Source organism: Musca autumnalis, unplaced genomic scaffold, assembly GCF_047663935.1.
Source record: "Musca autumnalis isolate F117 unplaced genomic scaffold, ASM4766393v1 scaffold_1, whole genome shotgun sequence".
Classification (NCBI taxonomy): domain Eukaryota; kingdom Metazoa; phylum Arthropoda; class Insecta; order Diptera; family Muscidae; genus Musca; species Musca autumnalis.
This window is the reverse complement of record NW_027411644.1, coordinates 232024020-232045431: the sequence shown is the minus strand read 5'-3', so window position 1 is coordinate 232045431 and position 21412 is coordinate 232024020. Positions and strand designations below refer to the sequence as shown.

At 32.6% G+C, this 21412-nt stretch overlaps 1 protein-coding gene across 4 annotated transcripts in view; it reads left to right on the top strand.

Annotated features, from left to right (window-relative positions):
* LOC141389204 (uncharacterized) overlaps window positions 1–21412 on the top strand; it is a 642359-nt gene that overhangs the window by 584388 nt on the left and 36559 nt on the right. For all 4 annotated transcript variants that reach the window (XM_073960367.1, XM_073960370.1, XM_073960368.1 and 1 more), the window contains one exon: window positions 18209–18289. In XM_073960367.1, coding sequence (XP_073816468.1) covers window positions 18209–18289 — 81 coding nt within the window. The remainder of the gene's footprint in view (window positions 1–18208; window positions 18290–21412) is intronic.

Genomic DNA, 21412 nt, shown 5'->3' with positions numbered 1-21412 from the left:
ATCCGAAAATCTTAGACAAAAACTTTACACGAAGGAACCGATTTGATCCAAACTTTGGATCTCGTAATATTTTGTTCAAACTTAGGGTAACTTCTTCACAAAAGTTGAACAGTTTTGACAAGTGCAATTTAAGTCCTGTTCGAGGATCCCTTGGAAATGACTATGTCGGTCAGTGCCTTCAGGCACCTTCTCAGCAACACTTTTGTGCTTTAACCCAAATCCATAGTTTGTCGGCAAGTTTATGCTTTCAAAATTTTGAAAACTTCCTAAATACATATTTTTAAGGGAAAAAGCTGAGGGTATATCTCCGTCGCCAAAGCCGACTCTAACTTTTTCCTTTTTGTTGTTGTTGTTGTTTTTACAACATAAGGAATTAAGATGTTTTCCCATAGCGTTTCTCTGAAATGATTATGTTCACTCCTTCACTGTCATAGGCTGAGGGGTACAATGCAATCTATAGATTTTCTTTTAAAAAATGTCATGAAGAAATACATTTCAACGTCCAAATATCCGTTATTGTATAAAAACACATTTGCATTTGAAAAACGAAAAGTTCTAGGACAGAGAAGCCATTCCACAGTCGATACGTCTGAAGAGCTGCTCAACTAACAGTGAAACCAGATCACGTAATTTGGTGACTGTGTGGGTTCGAGTCCTTGGTTTTCTTTTTTCACTTGCAAAAAAAAAATGTCCGATCATCAAGCTTAACTCTAAACGAGAAAATTAATAAAAATCATTAAAAATTATCTTCGCCCTAACAGGCAAAATTTCAATAATTTACCCGTTATTCTCTCGTATTTATACTCGCTCGGTGAAACATAGCCTAACATCTTTAGTCGTGGATGTTCTACAATGGTCAAGCGAAATGTCAATCGATTCGCAAATAGACATACAGATGAATGTAAACAACAAATGGGCCGGAGGTAATAAATACGGGGGTAAAAGCGGTAATAATAAATGGTGCCACAATGTAGAAGAATAATTAAGCTACTGAATGATCAACAAAAATATAAGAGAGAGTACAACAAAATCAATAGCAAAGTAAACATTGGAAATTATTAGTAAAATTCAACACAGAAAAAATATTGTATTTTAGGAAAAGTGTTCATAAAGTCTTGCCAAGGTTCAAATTTCTGCATTTCAAGAGCGCCTTTCATAAACAAAATAAAATACTAGTTTCTTCTGAGACATTAAAAAAAAAAACAATTTTGGCGAGTTGTTTTGTTTTTATTGACTAACAACCACCAATTTAAAAAATTTTAGATGCGAACTATACCGTACAGCCCACTTTGTTTTTCGACACCAAACACACTGTAGTTGTTTGGTTTCTCAGTTAACTAACAACAATTGTTGCGACAGTGGTAGTTGTTGTGTGTGTTGTGGTTTGTTGATAAAGTCTCAATGTGATGGTGAGACGACGGTGGGGGTTGTGTTGTGGTTGTTGTTGTAACCCATACATGTAGATATTGTATAGGGAGAAAAGAAAGAGAAGAAAATTTTCCACGTCCAATCCTAGGAAGCGTGCTGCTTTAACTGAATGTGTCCAAAGTGACTCCGGCGTCAGGTCAGTCGGATGTGCAGGACACGCGAAGAGGTGCCGTGTGATGTGTGGAGATTGGCCACATTTTGGGGTACCTAGAGATGCCAGACCGAAGTTGTGATAGTATTGATCTGGTCTCTCTAGGTAGTACCCTCTCATCCTCGCTTATGGGAGGTGGTCTTCCACTGAGAACAACACTGCTCGTATATGAGGAGATATGGTTCTCCACGGTCGTTGTGTGAACCTGTTTGAGAGCGCTTTGAATATCATCATTTATTTATTTATTTATTTATTTATTTATTTACTTATTTATTTATTTATTTATTTATTTATGTATTTATTTATTTATTTATTTATTTATTTATTTATTTATTTATTTATTTATTTATTTATTTATTTATTTATTTATTTATTTATTTATTTATTTATTTATTTATTTACTTATTTATTTATTTATTTATTTATTTATTTATTTATTTATTTATTTATTTATTTATTTATTTATTTATTTATTTATTTATTTATTTATTTATTTATTTATTTATTTATTTATTTATTTATTTATTTATTTATTTATTTATTTATTTATTTATTTATTTATTTATTTATTTATTTATTTATTTATTTATTTATTTATTTATTTATTTATTTATTTATTTATTTATTTATTTATTTATTTATTTATTTATTTATTTATTTATTTATTTATTTATTTATTTATTTACGATTGTTTGAGTGGAGTATTCCCCCATTGGCTCAACTTCATTTATTACCCTCTATTACAGAGAGTAATGTTTTTCAAAACGAACTGACAGTGTTGCAAAATTTTACTGATCGCTACCAATATCATGATTTCATCCCGGCGAAGGGAATTATCAATTGGCTTCTCAGTTTTTGAAATGATGCCTTCTTTAGCGAAAAACCGAACTCTTTCAGTGTCTAGTATTCCCATATGAATGAGAATCACACTCACTTTTCGGCTTTCCCAAAGAAACACCAAAATCAAAATATTTTGCAACATGTCAGCACGTATCAACTAAGAATTCTTCGAATTCTGTGAGTTGAAAAGAAACACCAACACAGTTGCCTGTGAGGTTGTTTATTGGAATTTTGTTTTTTTTTTGTTTTTTAACAAAGCTCCAATTCGCCCGTGCCTCGGCTGTTTTTTGTTTGTTTTGTTTTTTGTTGAAGTTCAATCTCATTTTCGATTGTTTGAGTGGAGTATTCCCCCATTGGCTCAACTTCATTTATTACCCTCTATTACAGAGAGTAATGTTTTTCAAAACGAACTGACAGTGTTGCAAAATTTTACTGATCACTACCAATATCATGATTTCATCCCGGCGAAGGGAATTATCAATTGGCTTCTCAGTTTTTGAAATGATGCCTTCTTTATTTATTTATTTATTTATTTATTTATTTATTTATTTATTTATTTATTTATTTATTTATTTATTTATTTATTTATTTATTTATTTATTTATTTATTTATTTATTTATTTATTTATTTATTTATTTATTTATTTATTTATTTATTTATTTATTTATTTATTTATTTATTTATTTATTTATTTATTTATTTATTTATTTATTTATTTATTTATTTATTTATTTATTTATTTATTTATTTATTTATTTATTTATTTATTTATTTATTTATTTATTTATTTATTTATTTATTTATTTATTTATTTATTTATTTATTTATTTATTTATTTATTTATTTATTTATTTATTTATTTATTTATTTATTTATTTATTTATTTATTTATTTATTTATTTATTTATTTATTTATTTATTTATTTATTTATTTATTTATTTATTTATTTATTTATTTATTTATTTATTTATTTATTTATTTATTTATTTATTTATTTATTTATTTATTTATTTATTTATTTATTTATTTATTTATTTATTTATTTATTTATTTATTTATTTATTTATTTATTTATTTATTTATTTATTTATTTATTTATTTATTTATTTATTTATTTATTTATTTATTTATTTATTTATTTATTTATTTATTTATTTATTTATTTATTTATTTATTTATTTATTTATTTATTTATTTATTTATTTATTTATTTATTTATTTATTTATTTATTTATTTATTTATTTATTTATTTATTTATTTATTTATTTATTTATTTATTTATTTATTTATTTATTTATTTATTTATTTATTTATTTATTTATTTATTTATTTATTTATTTATTTATTTATTTATTTATTTATTTATTTATTTATTTATTTATTTATTTATTTATTTATTTATTTATTTATTTATTTATTTATTTATTTATTTATTTATTTATTTATTTATTTATTTATTTATTTATTTATTTATTTATTTATTTATTTATTTATTTATTTATTTATTTATTTATTTATTTATTTATTTATTTATTTATTTATTTATTTATTTATTTATTTATTTATTTATTTATTTATTTATTTATTTATTTATTTATTTATTTATTTATTTATTTATTTATTTATTTATTTATTTATTTATTTATTTATTTATTTATTTATTTATTTATTTATTTATTTATTTATTTATTTATTTATTTATTTATTTATTTATTTATTTATTTATTTATTTATTTATTTATTTATTTATTTATTTATTTATTTATTTATTTATTTATTTATTTATTTATTTATTTATTTATTTATTTATTTATTTATTTATTTATTTATTTATTTATTTATTTATTTATTTATTTATTTATTTATTTATTTATTTATTTATTTATTTATTTATTTATTTATTTATTTATTTATTTATTTATTTATTTATTTATTTATTTATTTATTTATTTATTTATTTATTTATTTATTTATTTATTTATTTATTTATTTATTTATTTATTTATTTATTTATTTATTTATTTATTTATTTATTTATTTATTTATTTATTTATTTATTTATTTATTTATTTATTTATTTATTTATTTATTTATTTATTTATTTATTTATTTATTTATTTATTTATTTATTTATTTATTTATTTATTTATTTATTTATTTATTTATTTATTTATTTATTTATTTATTTATTTATTTATTTATTTATTTATTTATTTATTTATTTATTTATTTATTTATTTATTTATTTATTTATTTATTTATTTATTTATTTATTTATTTATTTATTTATTTATTTATTTATTTATTTATTTATTTATTTATTTATTTATTTATTTATTTATTTATTTATTTATTTATTTATTTATTTATTTATTTATTTATTTATTTATTTATTTATTTATTTATTTATTTATTTATTTATTTATTTATTTATTTATTTATTTATTTATTTATTTATTTATTTATTTATTTATTTATTTATTTATTTATTTATTTATTTATTTATTTATTTATTTATTTATTTATTTATTTATTTATTTATTTATTTATTTATTTATTTATTTATTTATTTATTTATTTATTTATTTATTTATTTATTTATTTATTTATTTATTTATTTATTTATTTATTTATTTATTTATTTATTTATTTATTTATTTATTTATTTATTTATTTATTTATTTATTTATTTATTTATTTATTTATTTATTTATTTATTTATTTATTTATTTATTTATTTATTTATTTATTTATTTATTTATTTATTTATTTATTTATTTATTTATTTATTTATTTATTTATTTATTTATTTATTTATTTATTTATTTATTTATTTATTTATTTATTTATTTATTTATTTATTTATTTATTTATTTATTTATTTATTTATTTATTTATTTATTTATTTATTTATTTATTTATTTATTTATTTATTTATTTATTTATGATACCTGGTGTCCATATAGGGGCTGCATAGTCTAGAAGGAGACAACCTATGGCTTTATAAGTGGTCAGGATGGTCTCCTTGTCTTTCCCCCATGTGCTGCCCGAGAGAGCTTTGAGGATTTTGTTCCTTTTCCCCACGTTCCCAGCCACGATCTCACCATGTTTACAAAAGAGGTACATGTTATCAAAGGTTAAGACCAGCATTTTGGGGTTCTTGATTGTTGGGATGACTTGCCCGCGAATGTGAATATCAAGTTTTGTGTTGACCTCTTTTGTCGACGATGTCAAGATGGTAGCTGAGGACTTGGGGCCGATAGCTGCAGGTTACGGTCTTCGAAGAAGTCCTTGAGGGTTGGGAGGTAGTTATTTATGTGCGCCTCTGTGTCTTTAACGTTCCTGCTGTCAGCATATGATACTAGGTGGACGTTATCGGGTGGATTTGGGGCCTTAGAGACATAAAAGTTGCAGAGTAGCGGGGATAGTACGTCCCTTTTAGGTACTGCTTGCTTTTTCTCCCTTGGTGGGGATTTGTGTCCACGAAATTCCACGTATGACTGTCTGCTAGCCATATAGTTAGCCAGCCATATCTTGAGGTAGTTTGGGAGTTATGTTTCCATCACGTCTCTCAAGAGAGTGGCATGGTTAACCGTGTCAAAGGCTTTAGACAGGTCCAGAGCCACGAGAATTGTTCTTTTATGGGGTCTGTTGCTGTTCAGTCCTTCAGTTATCCTTGCCGTGACTTCACTGAGAGCTGTTGTGGTACTTCTTCCAGATCTGAAACCATGCTGGTGGTCAGCCAGGTGGAAGTGTTCAGTGAAGCACGGTAAGATAATGGACTCAAGTATCTTCACAACAGGAGCTAGAAGTGTGATGGGACGATAAGAGTTTCCCATGTGGGCCGGTTTGCCTGGTTTAGGGACAGTGAACATTTTTCCGAGTTTCCACATGTCTGGGACCTCGAAGGTGCTGGGATATATGTTAAAGGTGTATGCAAGGTAGTTGGCACCATGCTGTCCTATGTGTTTCAGCATCTTCGTAGCCAGACCATCCGGACCAATAGCTGTGGAGCTCTTGGCGACTTTAATGCTTCTAAGCACATTATCCGTTGTGATGGTGACTGGGTCCGTATTTGATCTAAGGGCACGGGGAGCTTGGCGTATTTTTCTTCTGTGATTGTGGTTTCTTGTTACAGTGTCAATGTGATGGTAAGACGATGATACCATTCAAAAGACAACGAGAACAAAGTTGAGAACATTTACCAAACAAGAGAGGATATATTGGGAATATAGGCAAAAATAGGAAAGTGATTTTGCATCTCATGAAAATCTTACATATTTTTGCAAAAAAAAATAGTGGCTTTCAGATGGATATATGAATCTGCACATGTATCTTATGTGAGGTACCTGTACAATATGAAAAAGCTACATCACGAACGAAAATATGTAAAAATTCTTGAAATATTTTTTTCTGTGTAACAATTCTAACAATTTTTAACTTCTTACATTATTCTAATGTTAACTCACACTTTCTAGAGATAATATTCACGAGTGGAATCGATATATTCTGTATTTGTATTATTTTATCTCAACTGTGTCCCAGTTTATTTTCATTGCATGCTGTTTATTTTCTATACATTTAGCTTAATTTTTTTCCATGTACCTATAGTTTTTCACTTGAGTTTGAATTTCATTCCTTTCTACCAATTATTTATTATTTTTTTGCTGTACGTCCCAGGGCTTTGGAGTCGGAGTCTAAAAAATTTTGCTGGAGTCGGATTCGTAAAAAAAAGCTCGACTCCGACTCCGAATGCATGTCCTTTTTTTTGAGATAATTATCTCCAATCTTGTTTTTTGTTATGTTGATGCAGAAAAAATGTTAGGCAAAATTTACCTTTTTATTTGATAGATCAGTGGTAACTCTTCTAGTTAAGTGCATACATCAATGTATAGGTTGTGAGCGTGAATAAAGAGCACAAGGGAGGCCCTGCCTTATATTGGCATACATATCTCTCTGCAAACAGGTTACATGTACTGAAGGAGACAAATAGAGAAATCTAAACAAATACAAAACACACATTCTGGGTTTACGAACCACAGAGTAAAAACATTTATTTACCTATAAATAATCCTTTAACAGATCGACAGGGATCCCATATTCAGAAATCCTTTTACTGCAATTTTGTCTTTTTCGGAGTCGAATCCGGAGTCTGAGTCGGAGTCGTGAAAAAAATTGGCCTGGAGTCGGCCAATTTTTACCTCCACTCCAAAGCCCTGGTACGTCCATATTTACATTCGGCAATTTTCCTTGCGGCAATTGTCAGTTTGTCGGTGAAAGAGGGTGTTGAGAGCCAAAGGGTTACCATATACCTCACCTCTCCCTCCATCAAGGAAAATTGCCTAATATAAATATGGACTACTAATTGTTTTTATAAGTGTTTACACTTGGTCCCAAAGGACCTGACTAACATCTTTTTATTTTTCCAATTGTTTACATTTTGAAGTTTAAATTTGAAATGTAAACTTACGTCTGTTGTTTAGCATAAATCTCTAACGGCAACTTGAGTTTTACACAACCATATACATACTACATACACATTTACAATTGAACATGAACACTTTACCTTCTCTACTTCCATTATCCATATTACGGTTGCAACACATTGAAAGCATGAAGACAATCCCCTGATAAGCTGCTTCCAAATACACACACACACACACCCAAAGATTTAATGCAATTTTTATTAGCAATTTTAAAATTAAATATTAATGATTCCAATGGTATTGTAGAGTTGTGTACCACAAGGAAGAGCAAGATGTTGATGTAAGACAGAATCCCACACAAAGAAACCAACAGCCAGCCTATGGTAACTAAGATGGAAGTGTGTGTGATCAATATACTATTGCCTTAAAATGTGTTAGCTTACCTAAGGATATATACAACAAAAACAAAAGTTCACTTCTTAACTTTGTGGTAATGCACCTGTCTTGTCTATGCCAAAAAAGTTAAGTTCCAAAATAAATGCAACAAGAATAAACTATTTTTTGACTTGTAGAAAAGAATAGAAACACTCAATGTTAACTAATCAAATATTTATACAAATTTTCTAACTTATGTGTCTGGAATGTTTTCACACAATCAAATTTTGAAAAAAGAAAATATTCGTATGTTCAAGTTTTTTTTTGTGTGTTTTTGGAGAAAATTGAAACACAAAAATATCAATAACCTCCGGTATTATATTTGGACACAGAAAACACAAATAAAATTTACTACATTCCCAATGCCATGTCATAGTTCTTTTTTCATTTCACAGCATCACATGAAATGCTGGCCGGCCACATGTGAAAGCTCTGTTAGTGGTACTCTTACAACTGTGAATTGTGTTTTAAGAGGCAAAAAAAGAAATAAATATTTGATAAGTTCCTAACGTTGCCGTTGTAACCTGAAACCTGAAATCTTTAGTTTAACTATCACTTGTTCGCTGGCATTATAAGTTGCACACATTGTAGGTTATACAAATACCTACGATGGATTCATATAGCAACAAAAAATAATAACGGGCAGAAAACCATAATCCTCTGTCCATCATTGTATTTCTTTATAGAATAAGTCTGCAAAAAAGGGTTATTCTGTTTTTTCTAGGAATTTTTATAAGTGATTTATTTGCAGTTGTGGTAGAAATACCACAACCAATGCGGTAAACATATTTTCAGAAAACCCCTGAATGCACTTGTGTATACATTTGAAACAGACACACAAGTTACCATTCATATATAGATGGATGTTTACCTTATGGTATTAGTAACGAATGCCAACTTTAACACACACACGAAAGTATATCCTTGCACACAAGAATGATGTACAATGCACTTTTTACGCCAAACAATTTTTCAATTAAGGTTCAGTTTTTTTCTTAAAAATTTCTTTCTCTGGTGTCAGCGTGGTATGTTACAAGTTTAGCCACCATGGTAGACGTCAGGAGGATACAGCCTTGATGTATGAGCGGGAGTGGTCACAAATTAATTTTATGAAACTATGGATAAGAAAAGAAGGTTGTAGGGAAGTGAAAAGTTTTTCCGTTTTTATTGCACATTATAGTGTTAGAAAAGAGCAGAGAAAAGTCTGTTTCCAAAGGTTCGAAAAATGAAACGGAGCAGTTCGTAGTGCCGTCAAAACAGTTGTAAAAAATTGTAGTATAGTCAAAATAAATCTGTTTCCCACGAACTTCTTTGAAAGGATAGGGGGAAAAACCACTCATATCAATGTGTTCTGTCCGATTCTATGTTTACCTGAAGATATGTGGGACCTGCTTTTTGTGAGCGAGTCCAAAAGGTGGGTCTAACTACAGTTTGACATGTCTGAAGAAAACTCGGAAAATGTAAACAATCCTTGAGCTGAGGAGATTTTGCCACCGTTGAAGAATCGTTGTAATCAAATCCAGGCACTCAGAGTGCAAAGGGGATATGGTAACTATTACACCACGGTCGATGCAAATCAATCTAGTGAGTCTTTTAGGGATATACTAAAGTTATCAGCCACCCTGACTTTTACACCAAATGACTTAGGGTGAAGTAAACATGTTTCGAATACAGCAAATAGAAGCAGATATATTTGTCTTAAAATAAAAACAATAAAAAGCTTTCCCCTTGGAATGTGTCCAACAGAAGCAGAAATATAGCCATGGAAATAAAATTCCACAAATTGGAAATTGGCATATCTGAGGGTCTTTTTCTACATAACTTCTCCGTTTTTATACCCTCAGCATTTATGCTAACGATGGTATAAAAACGGAGAAGTGGCAAAATGTGCCTCACCGAAATTATTGTTTGGACCCCAAGTATGTTTGGACAAAATCCGTTTCAGACAATTTGGAGGCGTTTTTGCAATGTCCGTCCGTCTGTCCGGCTGACTGGTGCGCACGATAACTCTCGAACGGATCAACCGATTCGGTCCAACTTTTGCAATTCGTAATATTTTCCCCAAACTTAGTTCAAGTTCGAAGATGGACCATATCGGTCCACTCCTTCCGGTACCTCCCCCACAAAAATTCGAAAATGTTCGAAAAATTTGTGCGCACGATAACGTTTGAAGAGAATAACCGATTTGGTCCATACTTTGCACATCGTGAAATTTCTACCAGACTTAGACGAGGTTCCAATATGGACTCAATCGGTCCACTCCTTCGGGTACCTCCCACACAACATTTCGGAAAAGTTCAGTTTAGGACCTCCTCTCGAATCGCTTTGATTTTTGTTGTAGCAGCTTGTATTCACTGCCTTTCATACGACGGTACAAATTGCATCAGGGGCATGTTCATACTTCTTGAGAACACATCCCGAAATGTGCAAAAAACCCATATGGCACCATAGCTAATGGCTGGAGAGCACGATAAATCTGGAACTGATCAAAAGATTTGGTTCAAAATTTGACTACAAAATAAAAATCACTTCCATAATGGACTATGTCGATCCATTCCTTCAAGTACCTCCTCCGCAACACTTTTGAAATTAAATCCTAATCCACATTTTTATCGGCAAGTGCAAATGTCCAAAAAGGGCCACAAAATTCTGAAAAGATTCTAAATACATTCAATCTGTCCGAAGATGAAAGTTTCAATTCACATTGACTGAGGGTATATATCTGTCGGCAAAGACGACTGATACTTGTTTAACCTACATTTCCTATTGGAATACCCTGGAAGAAGCGGAGATATTCGCATAAGAATAAATCGTTGAATTTTCTCCACTTACGTATCTTACCCATTCCGACCCCTGAATATTATCCGAGCATGTCCAAAAGCAATAGGAGGTTTCCTCTGTGGAAACCCTCAAAATTTCGATCTGTAGCGTGCTTACAAAAACATGCAACAATGGGATGATCACCGACTTTTGTGATATCTCCCTTGTTTGACCACCTACGCCAACCAACTTTGCATCAATGTAAAGGAAATCTTTCTTCTTCCATTAAATGGATCTCCACCACCAACTGTATTGAATTAAATATGAACAACTAATAACTACTAAGCTCTTCATCTACTTTAAGTCGTATTCCTTGGAAGAGAATTAATTTATACTGAAAATTTTCTGTGTGGAGGTTTTCTATGCACTGTGAGAGAGGTTCTATGGGGGCTTTATGAATACCTATCCCCACAAATTCATGGTGGAAACTTTTATTCCACCAACGAAGACTAAACACACAATTTCAGCAATTTCGTTGGGATATTGCGGCCACAACCTTTAAAAAACCCGGAAACCGGGAGGTACCGTTCTATGGGGGCTATATAAAGACAAATTTCAGGTGGAAAGTGTTATAGCCCCAACGAGGCCAAAATTTCAGCCATATTGGTGAGATACTTACTTACTTAGCTGGTCATTACAGAACATTTGTTCCATAGACCGAACTAAGAATAGATCTCCATTTCTCTCTGTCTATTGCTTCGCTTTCTGGAATACCTCGCCTTGCCATCTCTTCATCCACTTGTTTGCGCCATCTATTCCTTGGCCCGCCAAGCGGTTCGTATTTATACGCCTTATTAGCGGGTTCATTTTCGCCCATTCTTATGATATGTCCTAGCCAACGCAATCGCTGTATCTCGATACGTTTAACTATATTTATGTCTTTGTATAGCAGACATACATAGCTCGTGGTTCATGCGACGTCGATATTCACCGTCAACGCAGATTGGTCCGTAGATCTTTCGAAGAATTTTGCTCACAAACACACCACGCACTGCCATGTCTGCTTGCGCAAGTACCCAGGCTTCGAAGCCATACATCAGCACGGGTAGTATCAGTGTTTTGTAGAGTTGTTTGACGAGATGTGGCTTTGTTTTTAAACTGCTTACTTAAACCAAAGTAGCATCTGTTGGCCAACACAATCCTTCTTTTTATTTCACAACTGATGTCGTTTGTTGTGCTTACGGAGGTGCCGAGGTAGACGAAGTCTTTTACTACCTCAAAATTATAGGAACCAACTTCCACAGTTGTTCCGAGCTCAGTAGACGCGCGTCGACACCATCAATTTGGTCTTCTCACCGTTTACCGCCAGACCCACTCTAGCAGATTCTCCTTCGACCTTCATAAAGGCATCAGTTACTTCTTTTACTGATCGTGCCATGATGTCTATATCATCAGCATAAGCAAGTAACATATGGCTATTGGTGTAGATTGTGTCACTTCTTTTGACGTTTGCCTCTAGTATAACCTTTTCCAGCAGGATGTTGAAGAGATCACACGAAAGGCTGTCTCCTTGTCTGAAACCTCTTTTGGTACAAAACTCTTCGGAGAGGTTCTTTCCTATTTTAACTCAGTCAGTTAAAGTCATTTTATAAAGCCGGATGAGCTTTGCGGGGATACCAAATTCAGACATGGCTTGGAATACCTTTGAACGCAGCGGGCTGTCGAAGGCTGCTATATAATCGGCAAAAATGTGGTAGGTGTCGATCTGCATCTCTTGGGTCTTCTCCAGGATTTGCAGCAGGGTAAATATCTGGTCAATGGTGGACTTGCCAGGTCTAAAGCCGCATTGGTATGGCCCAATTATCTCGTTGACCATAGACTTTAGTCGTTCGCACAATATCTCTGACACCATCTTGTAGGCAATCGGGAGTAGACTTATGCCCCTATAGTTAGAGCATACAGTCTTATCTCCTTTCTTGTGGACTGGGCAAAGTATACTCAGGTTCCAGTCGTCGGGTACTCATTCTTCCTGCCAGATGGTGCTAACTAGCTGATGAATACACCTTATCAGCGTGTCGCCACCGATTTTGAACAGCTCGGCTGGTACGCCATCGACTCCTGCTGCCTTATTATTCTTCAGCCGATTTATTGCTGTCTTTACCTCATCTTGGCTGGGCGGTATACATTCAATACCATCTTCTGGGATTGGGTCTGTGGTATCTTCGTCGTCTTCTCTGCTATTGGATACCAACAGTTTTGAAAAATGTTCTTTCCAAATCCTGAGCACACTATCTGTATCAGTTACCAAATTACCGTGCTGGTCTCTACCTGTACCAAAGCCATCAGTTTGATGCTTGACTCTTTGGTAGAATTTTCGGACTTCATTCTGGTTCCTGTACATCTCGATTTGTTCACACTCCCGCTTTTCCATCTCCCTCTTTTTCCTGCGGAAAAGACGTTTCTCCTCTCTCCTTTTCTCCCGATATCTCTCTCGTGCCCTACGCGTTGCTACGGATTGTAAAGTAGCCCTATATGCCACATTTTTCTCTTCGGTAGCAGCTCGACACTCCTGATCATACCATGGATTCCTTGGTGGAGGTCACTGGTATCCAAGTATGGATTTTGCTGATTTTAATAACCAAAATATTTGAGAATATTTGGCAAACGATATTTTGGCGAAGCTTTTATGAGCGGTGACAATTATAAAGCGGAACCAATTTCAGTAGGTAGCATTGAAAGTATGACGCTTGGCTTATCACGGACAGTATCTTTAACACAAATACTGGAAAAAACTCAAGAGAAGCAAAACTATATTTTGTCGTCCAGGGGGTTTCAATTCATTTATTAGTTTACAATAACCCCAAAGTTTTTCAGCAAGATTATATTCGGTGTTGCGAATCCTTACGTTGCATTCCCTATTCACATGACTCTTCCTTATTGTACCTATACCCAAGGAAATATGTAAGACAAGCTACAATTACTTTAAGGTTTGCCATCTCTGCAGTAATTCATCTAGCATTTCCTTCCGGTTGTTAGGTAAAAAAAACCTACATCCTACCTACCGCTGTTTTGTTGATGGCGTTGTTCTTGTTGTAGTTCGTGGGGTTTCTTTCACTTAATATTTTTTAAGCAATTTAATATTTGTTTGCCGAGCTATAGAAAATGTTAAAAAGAAGCTCAATTTCTGTCCGTTGTGTAATTCTTTCGGTCATTACACACACACTTGCTGTAACGTAGTTTTCATAGTATTTTGTTAGGCACCAAGGCAAACCAACAATAACAACAAGAAGAAGGAGAAACAAAACTTCGGAAGCAGCTTTTCATCCTATTGCATCCTGGCCTGTGGTTATGCTATTCTAGATATTTTTGTACGACATGCAACTTCCTTGCCGCAAATGGAAAAGCTATGGATGTTTTGTTGGATGGCTTTTTGCAAGACCACAAATAAAAATGTTGCAACAAAAAGCCAAGTTAACAGTAACATCAGCAGCAGCACAACCAGAGGAAAATCAGGTGCTACACCATCGCTGCATATAGTGCATACTTAGCATAAGAAATTGTATACAAAGCAAGGACAAGGTAAAGAAAGAGTTTTATTCACCAACGATGCCAGGGTTTGTTTTGTTGATTGCAAATATTTTTCTTCGTCCTTTATTTTTTGGTCAATGAAAAGAATAAGGGAAGAATATTTCGACGTCGTTGCATCACACCGCATACCACCAATTACACACAAACACACACACACACAGAAAATACACGCAGAAACGAATATTCTTTTATTTTTCGTTGTCGGTTAGGTAAAATAATTTTAAGCATTCATATCTATGGCAAACGACCCGCAAGTAGCTATGGCTCTTCTATGGGACTTTATTCTTCTATTGTTAGCCTTAAAAATTCCGGATTTTGGCCAAAGAAAATATTTGCATTTTATTGCAGGATAGTATGTTTCAGTGCTTACAGAATGAAGCATGACAGTGGTTGAATTTCTTTATGGGGGATATTAGCCGTCATTGTCATGGAAATGATGGAGAAGACCACGAGAGAGAGAGAGAGGGAAAGTAGTTACGAGTAATCTTACGTTTATTTATACAATGCAATTTTTGTGTGGCTAAATACATTTTTTCTTCCTTTTCATATTTTAAAATTTAATTTGACAAAAGCAGCATTTTACTTGCAGATTATTTTGCATTACAATGCAATGCAGTTACGACACTGGCGTTATTTATTATCTGCAATTTCAAAAGAATTCGAGAGTGAGGGTTTTTTATTGTCGGTAGTTAACACAACGCAACTTGGCATGGTTACGCTGATGATACATGAAGCTTTGACTATGGAGTCAACGACGATTGGCTATGGCCCCATGCCCTGAGAATCAATTGGAAGTTACTATACCATTAATTATAGAGTCAATGACCTTTGACTATAGAGTCAATGACCCTTGACTATAGAGTCAATGACCCTTGACTATAGAGTCCATGACCATTGACTATAGAGACAATGACCATTATTGACTATAGAGTCAATGACCATTGACTAAAGAGTCAATGACCATTGACTAAAGAGTCAATGACCATTGACTAAAGAGTCAATGACCATTGACTAAAGAGTCAATGACCATTGACTAAAGAGTCAATGACCATTGACAATAGAGTCAATGACCATTGACTATAGAGTTAATGACCATTGACTATAGAGTCAATGACCATTGACTATAGAGTCAATGACCATTGACTATAGAATCAATGACCATTGACTATCGAGTTAATGACCATTGACTATCGAGTTAATGACCATTGACTATCGAGTTAATGACCACTGACTATAGAGTCAATGACCATTGACTATAGAGTCAATGACCATTGACTATAGAGTCAATGACCATTGACTATAGAGTCAATGACCATTGACTATAGAGTCAATGACCATTGACTATAGAGTCAATGACCATTGACTATAGAGTCAATGACCATTGACTATAGAGTCAATGACCATTGACTATAGAGTCAATGACCATTGACTATAGAGTCAATGACCATTGACTATAGAGTCAATGACCATTGACTATAGAGTCAATGACCATTGACTATAGAGTCAATGACCATTGACTATAGAGTCAATGACCATTGACTATAGAGTCAATGACCATTGACTATAGAGTCAATGACCATTGACTATAGAGTCAATGACCATTGACTATAGAGTCAATGACCATTGACTATAGAGTCAATGACCATTGACTATAGAGTCGGTGACCATTGACTATAGAGTCGGTGACCATTGACTATAGAGTCGGTGACCATTGACTATGGAGTCAATGACCATTGACTGTGGGGTCAATGACCATTGACCATGGAGTCAATAACCATTAACTATGGAGTCACCGACCATTAACTATGGAGTCAACGACCATTGACTATGGACCATTGACGATAGAGTCAATGACCATTGAACTATAGAGTCAATAACCATTGACTATAGAGTCAATAACAATTGACTATAGAGTCAATGACCATTGACTATAGAGTCAATGACCATTGACTATAGAATCAATGACCATTGACAATAGAGTCACTGACCATTGACTATTGAGTCAATAGTCTATAGTCATTGACTGTTTAGTCAGTAGTCATTGACTTTTTAGTCAATGTTCATTGACTCTATGGTCAGTTGTTATTAGCTCTTTAGTCAATAGCCATGGGCTCTAAAATGACTGTGGAGTCTATGGACATTATTGACTATGGAGTAACTAAACATTGTCTATAGAGTCAATGACTATATTATCAATGAACATTGACTATAGAGTCAATTAGTATAGAGAGACATTAACTATATGGTTAATGAACATTAAATATAGAGTCAATGAAAATTAACTACAGAGTCAATGAATTTTGACTATAAAGCCAATGACAATTGACTATAGTTTCATTAACCGTTGACTCTGGAGTCATGACTTTAGAGTCAATGACGTTTGACTATAGAGTTAGGGACCATTGAATATAGTCAATGACCGTTGACTATAGAATCAATAACAATTGGCTATAGATTTCATATAGATTTCTCTATTCTCAATTGTCAATGGTCATTGACTATAGAATCAATAAACATTGACTACAGAGTCAATGAACATTGACTATAGAGTCAATGAACATTGACTATAGAGTCAATGAACATTGACTATAGAGTCAATGAACATTGACTATAGAGTCAATGAACATTGACTATAGAGTCAATGAACATTGACTATAGAGTCAATGAACATTGACTATAGAGTCAATGAACATTGACTATAGAGTCAATGAACATTGACTATAGAGTCAATGAACATTGACTATAGAGTCAATGACAATTGGATATAGAGTCAATGACCGTTGACTAAAAAGTCAATGACAATAGACTATAGAGTCAATGACCATTGACTATAGAGTCAATGACTTTTGACTACTCATGACTGTAAAGCCAATGACAATTGACTATAGTTTCATTGACTGTTGACTATGCATAGTCAATGACAGTTGACTATAGGTTCGATGACCATTGACAATAGTGTACATTACAATTGACAATAGTGTAAATGACCATTGAACAATAAAGTTAATTTAATTAATGACTGACCTCAATACACATCCTACAATCTTCGACACATTAAATATATTAATGTTTCCATGAAAACTAAAAGCACTGCAATTATTTCCCCTACGGCAAATTATCTTTCCCACTATTTAATTAAATTGCTGGTTAATTTAAGTATTTAAACTTATATTTAGTGATTTGATTGAAACCATTTTCTCCCCCACTTTTTGAATGTGGCGTCATACAAAAAAAAAAACAAACACAACTTTTAGCGCAATTTGTAATTTAAGAATGTGAATAAATGTTTATTAAACGCGAATGCAAAACCTTATAATTTAAAATTTTACATGCACACCCATTGCCACCTACACAAGTTAAATGTCTACAGGAAACGGATATGCCATACACCAACGCGGCAGCAACAACAGTAGGAGTAGTAGTTGTATATACTACTACTGTTGCAGGCAAGCAACGGCTAAAAACGCTGTATTTAATTGCTTTTAGTTTACTTCATTTTTAGCTGTTGGTTTCTTTTCTTTTTTTTGTGTTTTGTTTGCATTACTCATCTCTCTTCTTTGTTTTTTGTTCATTGCAGGTTTGGCGTCATCCCTGGCGCCGTTCATATCATAAACGCAGGAAGGCTCAGTGGGAAACTGATGCTAACTATTGTTCTATGGTAAGTTTTTAATAAAAGTTGTTGGTGGTCGTCTTGCTCTTGTTTTTATGCATAGTTTTTTTGTTTTATCATTTCTTGGTTTTTAGCTTCCTTTTTCTTTTGCTAGGACTATAGTCGTCGTTATGTTGATGACAAAGAATGGTGTTGAATTTCGTGGGGTGTTGTTGTTGGGGATTTGAACTCTTTTTTATGTTTACCATTCTATGGCTTTACCTCTTTCTTGTTTGCTTCGTTTCTTTCCTTTGCTAATTTCCATTAATTTAAAAACAAATAAAATGCTAAAAATAAGATGAGCAAATAAAAGAACACGTTCTACAAAGGAAAGAGAAGACCCGAAAAGGAATGAGTAAGAACACGGAGACTTACACGACCTGAAACCCCTTATACAGACAAAGCCATGTCGTCGTATCAGAAAGCTGTTAAAACAAACGAAAATGAACGTAAACTAACTGCCGCAGTATTAAAATTTAATATGCCACTTATAATGTTGCATTAAAGTTAAATGAAAAATCTACAATGGTTTAATTTTTTTTCGCTTCGTAATTGCTTGGTCTCTAGCCGCTTGCTGAAAAGGAAATTAAAAACGTTATTTGATGGCCAAGAAGAGTAATGTTGGCATAAACTGCATTCATAAAAGCCAAGTTATGGTTGAATTTCTTTTTGCTCCTTCTTCTGCCTTTGTTGTAATATTATTTTTTTGTTATTCTTCTGCGTTGTTGTTGTCATTGTCTAGATTTTTTTCTTTTTGTCTCTTCATTGGGTAATTTTAATTTAAATCAAATTTAATAGCTTTCGAAATAAAGTAATTAGTATGGATTTCTCGCTTAGAACTGTCGTGAGGAAGGAGTGCCACATATCCATAATTGTAATTGCCGTTATAGCATAACAACGGGGTGTGTTGTTAGGTGACTATAAAAGAAGAGCTTGCTTAACCTAACTATATAGATGCACTTGTTATTAGTGGAAATGATTCGGTTCAAAGGGGGGCAATTTTACATAGTTACATAAAATTAACCCTTATTTGGGTTTAAGAGCCTCGTTTTTCTGTACTACTTTAGCTGACACAAAGTTTAGTGATGTTTCCGTTCTCTTCAGCTTAAAATCGTCTCCTTATTTTTTGAACGGATTCAAATAATTTGTTTCAATTTTAAATAAGTTTTTACCATGAACCTCTTCATAACATGAACTAGCGAGCGATTCGGTATTATCAGATTACCACGTATTTCTACAATTTGTTGCACCTTCCTCACATAATAGAGGGTTTATTAACTTTGCCACGGTGGTGCAATGGTATGCACCCGCCATGCACTCAGAAGGTTTGCGCTCCAATTCCCAGGTCAGCCAACATCCAAGTTTTAACGGTAGCTAAATATCTCTCAGTGTAATGTTGGTGACATTTCCTGGGTATTTCAGCCATGTAAAACTTCTCTACAAGTGGTGTCGTAAGACACGCCGTTCCGACTCGGTGATAAACAGTTAGAGCCATGTCATTGAGCTAATATGAATCGTAAGATAAGTCTCACTTGCTCCTTCTGGAATGTTTGTGGAACATTATTATTATATTAATATTACCTACGATAGTAAAACCAACTATTCCTTATGGAAAGCAACAAAGCTAAAGAACAAACCGGTTCCTCAGAAGGCGCCTATTTTACAAGAAAATGGCCAATGGGCAAAGAGTAGTGCGGAAAAAGCTAAAACTTTTGCAGAATATTTACGAGAAATATTTTCTAGCGTCTCAAGCGACGCTGTAACTTGTACTGAAGAAAGGGAAATCATCAATATACAAGAATCTAATAACGACTCAGAATTCGAAAAAGTTTCTTTCAAAGAAATCTGTGACGTAGTGAAAAACCTCGATTGTAAAAAGTCCCCTGGGTTTGATTTAATTAGAGGTGATGTTCTTCAACACCTACCCTACCATGGCATTGCAAAATTGAACACTATAATTAATGCTGTCTTAAGACTTAAATATGTTCCCAGTTACTGGAAAGTAGCTGAGGTAATAATGTTGCACAAACCTGGAAAAGACCCTGACGCAGTAAAATCATACCGCCCGATATCGTTACTGCCTATAATTGGAAAGTTATTTGAAAAATTACTTTGCAAACGCCTTGAAAATATAGTGGCATCAAAGCGTATCATCCCTGATCACCAATTTGGATTCAGGAAAAAACACTCAACCATTGAGCAAGTACACAGGGTTACTCAAACAATAGAAAATGCATTTGAAAACAAGCAGATATGTACCGCAGTGTTCCTTGACATCTCACAAGCTTTCGATGGGGTATGGCATAGTGAACTTATAAACAAACTAAAAACATTACTTCCTCAAAAGTACGCCGACATTTTATCATCATACCTGGATGAAAGGTTCTTCAGAGTCCGATACGACAACGAATATTCGGAATTATATCCCATAAAATCTGGAGTTCCACAAGGCAGCATTTTGAGACCAATGCTCTATCTTATATATACCCACGATATGCCTTTACACGAAAATTGCTTTATTGGAACTTTCGCTGATGACACGGTTCTAATGTCAATTGGACGAAATTCCACCGAATCAACGAACAGACTGCAATCTGCGCTAAATAATGTGGTTCAATGGACCGTTAAGTGGGGCTTGAAACTAAATAGTAATAAGTCTGTTCATGTCGACTTTTCGACAAGGCAGACACAACACAAACCATTGTATATAAATATGAATGAGGTACCATACGAATCCTTTGCTAAATATTTAGGAATAACTTTAGACTCAAAACTCACCAGGAAAGAGCACATAAACAAAAAAAGAGAGGAATTGGACATGAAATACCGCAGTTTAAGTTGGTTGTTGGGAAGAAATTCAGTTCTCTTAATCGACAATAAATTAATGATATACAAACAAGCTTTAAAGCCGGTCTGGCTATATGGTATTCAGCTCTGGGGCTGCGCAAAAGACCATCATCTGCAAAAAATCCAACGTTTCAAAACAAAGTTCTACGAAATTCTGTGAAGGCACCTTGGTATGTTCGCAATAGCGACTTGCACCGCGACTTAAAAATCAATACAGTTAAGGAAGAAACACGTCTCTATACCGAAAAATACTACACACGACTTCAAGACCATGATAATACGGAA